This window comes from Triticum dicoccoides, chromosome 2A (genome assembly GCF_002162155.2).
Source record: "Triticum dicoccoides isolate Atlit2015 ecotype Zavitan chromosome 2A, WEW_v2.0, whole genome shotgun sequence".
NCBI lineage: Eukaryota > Viridiplantae > Streptophyta > Magnoliopsida > Poales > Poaceae > Triticum > Triticum dicoccoides.
This window is the reverse complement of record NC_041382.1, coordinates 205,783,102-205,790,234: the sequence shown is the minus strand read 5'-3', so window position 1 is coordinate 205,790,234 and position 7,133 is coordinate 205,783,102. Positions and strand designations below refer to the sequence as shown.

At 43.2% G+C, this 7,133-nt stretch overlaps 1 protein-coding gene across 1 annotated transcript; it reads right to left on the bottom strand.

Annotated features, from left to right (window-relative positions):
• Positions 1-645: 645 nt before the first annotated feature.
• LOC119354226 lies at positions 646-5,182 on the bottom strand. Its single transcript, XM_037620940.1, has 5 exons — positions 4,996-5,182; positions 2,602-4,370; positions 1,566-2,516; positions 1,148-1,447; positions 646-1,072 (listed from the first exon to the last, which is right to left on the bottom strand). The coding sequence occupies exons 2-5, from the start codon at positions 3,052-3,054 to the stop codon at positions 869-871; spliced, it is 1,908 nt and encodes a 635-aa protein (XP_037476837.1). The 5' UTR covers positions 3,055-4,370; positions 4,996-5,182; the 3' UTR covers positions 646-868.
• Between the last annotated feature and the right edge of the window lie 1,951 nt (positions 5,183-7,133).

Genomic DNA, 7,133 nt, shown 5'->3' with positions numbered 1-7,133 from the left:
GTTCTCGCTTGATGCAGGGTGCAGTTAACTCCTCTAGTGATTCTGTGATGGTTGGTTTGATGTATCACATAGAAGCCAGTGCCGTAAAGAATGATGAGCTGCAAGCAGAGCAGGAGGTGTGCACTCTGAAGTTGCTCAGCTTGGTGCAGAAGGAAAATGAGCTTGCCATTTTAGTTGCCGTGCTTCTGTTTGCAACTGTTGCTGCTGATGCGACGTACTTCGACAACAAGTGCATGACTGAATGTAGCTACATCCACTTTATGTGCCTTTCGAGTCTGTTGGTGATGGCGGAGTCTGGAGTGTGGTTACATGTAAAGTAGGGAACCCGTGATGTTTGTATTGACCTAGTGATGCTAGTATGTAAAAAAATTGAACAAATATCAATGTGATGAAAGAAATTCAAACTAGTACTGTTGCTTATGTATTCCTCTGTTCGTCAAACCATGTATGTAAGAGCTGCAGGAAGTGAGAGCTTCCTCACTAGTATTTCTGTACATTGTAATGACAGTTTTAACAGCAATGTATAGCAATCAGTTTTGACATAACGATGTGCATAAGTCTGATGTAAGCTACCATATAAAATAATCAGTTTTGAAAGCATGATCTTGTGCATAAATAGGAAGAATATTTTTGTCAGAACCCACGCCTTTTGTCCACATTCATTTTCCTGATCCATTACACAAAGGTAAACATCATCAATTTCAACTCTGCATATGAGTTCACCATGACACATGAGTTCTTGGAACATGATAACATGACACATGAGTTCAACACGACACAGAGATAAAAAGCAAAACATGGCGGGAGTTCAAAAGCAAAACATGAGACATGAGTTTTCAACTATATAAGCTAGAAAATGAGATAATTGCTATTCCTCTCTAGCACCATCATCTCTAGCAGCTGCACTAGCACCAATGGTGAACCAGGAGTGCATTCTGCCACTTGAACTTCTTCCGTAAGCTCTGTTTTGTACATAACCAGGTTGAACTGTAGCCGCCCTTCCACTTCCAGCCGACCCTCTTCCTCTCCCAACTGCAGCAGCACTTGATGATGATGCCTGTGATTCTTGGACCTGAAAATTATGAGGTGATGTAAATAACAATAAAATTACTGCTAGCTACATTTATTCGAGAAGTGATTATTTTACCTGGAATTTAGCTGCAGATGCTTTAGGTGCTCCTCTTCCTCTCCCCTTACCAGTTGATGTTTTAGGAGTACCTTTAGATGCTTTGGATGCTCCTCTTCCTCTCCCCCTACTAGATTCTGTTGGAGCAGCAGTGGGAGTAGTCGTACGTGCTGCCGGTGCTGAACTTCTAGGCTTCTTTGCAGCTACTTTTCCTCTCACGCTACTAGTTGTTGTTGCACCCGCTGTTGGAGTACCTCTAGGTTCTGGATTAGGTGCAGGTGGTGGATTGGCATTGCTCCCCTGTGTTCTTGTTGCCAAAGGCTTGCATTGTAGATAGTAAAAAAGGCGGTTATTTGGTAACATATTGCATCAATTTAGTAACATAATTGCATCTAGTACCGGCGGCGTAATTGCTTCCAAAGGAAAGGAGAGCGCTTACCACATGTTTTCTAACCCTAAGAGCAAGATATGCTCTTAGTGGCTTGTCGCAGCCCTTGACATTGTGACCAAGTTCCTTGCAATTTCCGCACTGCACTGTTCCTTTTCTTGCTCTTGCATAAGCAGGACCACTCTCCTCAGGCCCTTTTATTCTATTTTTATTTGGCCTTCCTGGTTGAACAGTGTAACCTGGTGGTTCAATGTCTGGACTTGATGTCTTAATCCACTCAGATTCATGTGGAACAGGGTATATCATGTGTTCATATGCTTTCTTGTAAGTTTCCAACTTGAAGAAATCATCAACATAATTCTCAGGCCTTTCCTTAGCCCTAAATATAGCTGCACAAGCATGTTCACAAGGAACACCACACAACTGAAATCTGAAACAACCACAAGTCTTGTTAAGCAGGTTTATTTCATAGGTCTTGTCGGTGTAGTTTACTTGCCAAAGCCCAACACCAAATTGATGAGCTGTGCAATACCTTGCTTTGCTCTTAGCTGATTCTAATTTCTCACTCATGACAGGTGTGATATCCCAGCCCACTGACTCACATCCTTTTCTTTTCAAACAAAATCTAGTCATAACTCTAGTCCTGATGAGCTCCATCATGGTACGAATTGGCTTGTCTCTATAGTCAAGGATGTATTTGTTGAAAACCTCACTGAGGTTGTTCACAACAAGATCAGTCTTGGATCTTGTTCTGAATGCATGCCTACTAATGTGCTCCTTGGGTATTGATCTAACCCACTTCCAAGCTTCTACATCATAAGCCTTCAAGTTGTCCATGGAAATATTGTACTCGCTCAAAGTGCATGCATAAACAACCTTATCAAAGTATTCCTTGTAGATTTCACCTCTGAATCCAGCTCTGGAGAAGTTTGCAAGGACATGTCTTTTGCAAAATCTATGTTCGCAATGTGGAAAAATCTTTGTGACTGCTGAAAGTAATCCCTATGACAAATAAATGGCAGAGTTGTCAGTTACAACACGCAAACTAAGTACATATAAATGACAAAGATAAGAAATATGTTATTACCTTCTCCCTATCTGACATGATTGTCCATCCACCATGTTGCTCGCCCTGTCCAATTGCTGACTCCAGTGTTTGCAAAAACCATGTCCAATTGTCAGTGTCCTCTATGTTAACCACTCCAAAAGCTAGAGGAAACATGTTGTTGTTGCCATCTCTTGCAGAAGCAGCTAAAACTTGCGCACCATTAGCTAGCTTGACAAAACAACCATCTAATCCAATAAATGGCCTACAACCGGAGAGAAACCCTTGAATCTGTGCATGAAAGCTCACAAACAGCCCACTGAACATAGGATTAGGATTGATATGTGGCTCGAGATTTGGCTCAGTGGTAACTATAGCGACGCTTCCAGGATTTTTGTTCAACAATGTCTGCAAGTAGTCTCTAATTCTAAGATACTGCTTGTCTTCATCCCCAAGAACCTTCTTTTGGGCATAAGATTTAGCCCTATATGCCATCCTCTTTGTTATTTAAAAATTAAAATCTCTCTTAACAGCTCCCATGAAAGCATCAAGCTTCCAATTGGGATCAACTCTGAACTGAGCCTCATAATGAGAAGCTATCCATCTGGAATTCAGCCTAGTGTCCTCTCTATTAATTCCACATGAGTGTGGCTCGACATCCTCTCTGATCATAAAAGTGGGCTCACCAGCTATCCTTGATGCAAAAAGATAAAAGGTGCAATTTGGCTCTGTGCAACGCACCTTCACCTTTTCCATCTTGTTCTTCAGAAAAGCAAAGCTTCTTCCTTGCAATATATGAAATGACTTAAGTGCTGCCCTAAACTCTTTGACATCTTTGAAACACATCCCTTTGACAAGTTGTTCCGGCATCTTATCAGCATCATTAAGGTAAGTATCATCAAATTGCATTCTCGGGTCTAACAACCTCTTGGGCCTTCTCCTTTTTCTCCCTTGTAATAAAACCATCGAACGTGAATCTTCATTTTCATCAGTATCTTCTCCTAAAGGATCATTTCCACCATCTGAACTCGGAGGATCTGAAAGCTCAAAGTCATCATCAACTAATTTCTTCTTCTGCTCCCTTCTCTTTGCCAATGCCATCTTCTTATCTGCCTTTTCCTTTTTCTGTCTTGCTTCCTCTTCCTTTGCAAAAATCATCTCTTTCTCCATTTGTGTTTGAGGAAGAGCAATTTCATCAAGATCAATGCCATCTAAGCCTTCTGTGACATCAAATAAATCTTCAAATTCGTCCTCTGAATATACACCTTTTTCTGCCAATTCCTTCTCCTTCTTCTTAGCATACATGGCTCTCAACTTGTTTGTTTCAGCAACAACATCAAAATCTTCATCACTGGAGTCAGTTCCATAATCTTGCCCATTTAACTCCTTCCAATATTCCGCTGGATCATTGTACTCCACATCTGAAAGTAACTCCACATTTTGACCCTCCTCTTCAGTATTCTCTTCAATGGGCACCACAACTATTGGCTTGTAAGAATCTGCACCATTATTGGAAACTGGAAGTGTAGATGGAGTTTTGGTCCTGAAAACATGCAAATCAATCTCCTTATAAGCTTCAACCTCCTCAAGCATCTCAGAACACTTGTATCGTCTGTTAACTCAACCATGGAGTTTCCATTGGGCCCTTTCTTCTGATAATAAATGTTGTCCCAATTGTTGAAACCCAACTCCTTTGTCCTCTCCTTTATATCAAAATAACTGATGAAATCCCTGTCAATCATCTCTGGCTCTGGATTGCTGTATCCACGGACATGACAAATGTACCTAACACTCCACATCTCAGTTGCCATCTGATTTGCGCAAGAAAATGAAATCATGAATTAGCGATGCATCAACATACTCTAAGAATGTGTAACATGAAGCTCATTATGTTCAGTATAGACTATATATACATTCAAATTCAGAATTTACAAAAGACTCATTGTCACAGAAGAGAACATAGCAGTTCAGCATGTTCAGCTTAACTACAGCATAGCAACCCTGCATTGTATTATAAAGCAGCCATCATAGCATCCAGTCTTACAAGCCACACAACAAGAAGATGCTCATATGCAGAGTTTGCAAGTTCAGCACATAGTCGTATATATACATATGTTTTAATCCGATCCATCTAGGCATACATAATTTACTGTCGGTTTATGATAATACTGAAGAAAAAAGTTAAGGTCGCTTTATGATAGTACTGAAGAAAAAACATACAGGTTTCAGGATTTTATCCAGAAAACCTTCTCCACAGTGATAATATGCCACAGTGGTCAAGTGCAGCCATCTCATCGCAGATCTTCAAAACAAGAAACAGCTGACCCGAACCCATCTAAGATGCATCACGGACTGCAAGAGAACTAAAAGCCTAACCACCGGGGTGTGAAAAACAGAGAATTCAAGCATGCATGAGAGGGGAGGAGATCACCGTACCAGTTGTAGCTTCCTGCTCCGACGATCACCAACATCAACTACAAGTGTCGCCTGCCGCTCCTTGCCTACGTTCGGCCTGCCCTCTCTGAACGAAGGACGAGCGGACTGGGCTAGACTTGGGCGATCGTGCATGCGATAGGAAGGTGAGCGATGCGTGCCGTGATTGGAGGCAATCGTGGCGCAACAGACTCAAGCGAGATATGTGTGGCGGGATTGGATGGGATCCTGGTGCATCAGACTCAAGCGACCTGTAAATCGGTGAGGACCCGCCTCTGCGTGTGCTTGCCATCGGCCTGGTCCGGTCGGCAGAAGCTGGCGAATCGGTTCAGTCTGTAGAAAAGTCGCCAAGGAAACAACCGACGACGTGGCACGCCACGTGGACCTGGTAATCGGGGCCCATAGACCAGAACACTCACAAAAATAGAAAAGGGTAATTTGTGGCAACACTTTTGTTAAATGGGGTATGCCGGATGAAATTATCTTAAATGGGGTAATTAGCGTAAAAAATGTTAAACTTAGGGGTAAAAACTGGAATTCACTCTTCCCATGGAGACGGCAGCGGATGCACAATCCTCCAACCATGGCGGATCTCAGGGTCCTGCCGCTGATGATCTCGGGGAATTGTTCGAGAAGTTGGACCTCCACGAGGAGGAGCTTGATGATGTCGTTATTGAGGAAGAAGTTCCCGATCTCTTGGAGGAAATTCGTTGGCTTTCCCTAGCCAAGGTTCACACCATCAAGAACTTTAGCCAAGCCGCCTTCTTCCGAGATATGCGAGCGGCCTGGAATACTACCCAACCGGTCCGCTTCAGACCAATTGGTCAAAAATTGTTCGTTGTCCAAGCCTCTTGCCTTGGTGATTGGGCTTGTATGATGTTTCAGGGCTATGGTTGTTCCGCAACTTGGCGGTGCTACTGGCACCCTATGATGGGTTTATGGACTCCGATGAAGTGTTAAAGATCCATATGACCATCTGGCTACAAATCCACAAACCGCCTGATGGTTATTGTAGAATGGATATGGTGGAGAAGCTTCTGAAAAACGCCGGAGAAGTGCTGGAAGTCAGAATCACCGGCAACTCCTGGAATGATTACATCTATGTGTGTGTCAAGCATGATGTGAGGAAACTTCTTACAAAATTTGTAAGTGTGGTGAAATCTAAAGCACGCAAGGTCTATGCTGCGAGGTATGAAAAATTAGCAAGGTTCTGCAAGGTGTGTGGTGTCATAGGACATGAGCACAACGAGTATGGCAATGGGGTTTTTGCAGAGAAAGATTTAAAGTTTGGTGACTATCTATATGATGAACCTCCAGTACGCGCTCGCCCTGATTGGGAACCAAGCCGTGTTGATACGAAGGTGAGCCCTGATCTTAAGGGGGCAAAACCCTTGAGTAAGAAAGATGATCCCACTGTAGATGGGGGTCTGAATGATACTGCAACAAGCCTTGTAAAGTTACCAAATATGGCTGATATGGAGCTGGATAGATCAACCCGTAGACATCTAAATCTGGATGATATTTCAGCGGTCAAAACAGGAGCAGCAAATGCAGTCAATGGGGGTAATCTACTGCTGTTAACTGACGGCAAAGCGGATAAAATAGCTGATGATGCTTCTCCGTGTTCTAGCACGGGCAGCAAGCATGCAAAGCATGATGGCGAGGATTCAGGTTCTACTAATCTTTAGGCGGGCTCCATGGAGGAGTGCCGCAGACACAATGAGTTACTTAATATGGAACTGCCGGGGGCGGGGAACCGTTGGACAGTTCAAGAAGTTGGGGCTCTTGCAAAAGCCCATTCCTTGAGGTTCGTCTTCCTGTCTGAAACGAGGCAATCGTCTGCCAAAGCTAAAATGATAAAATGGAAGCTAGGCCCAATAGGTTAATGTGGTGTTGATTGTGAAGGCCGTGGAGCGGGATTGGCTACGTTTTGGGACGATTCCCTCCAAGTGACAATACTTGATTCGTGCAAGAGATATATTGATATGAGCATTGTTGATCAAGATCCGGAAAGTCATGGAGAACAACTTTTGTCTATGGTGAGCCTTGTGTGGAGCACTGTCAACGCATGTGGGATCACCTAGCTAGACTGAAGGGAGTTTCAAACTTGCCATGGCTAGTATGTGGGGACTTCAATGAAG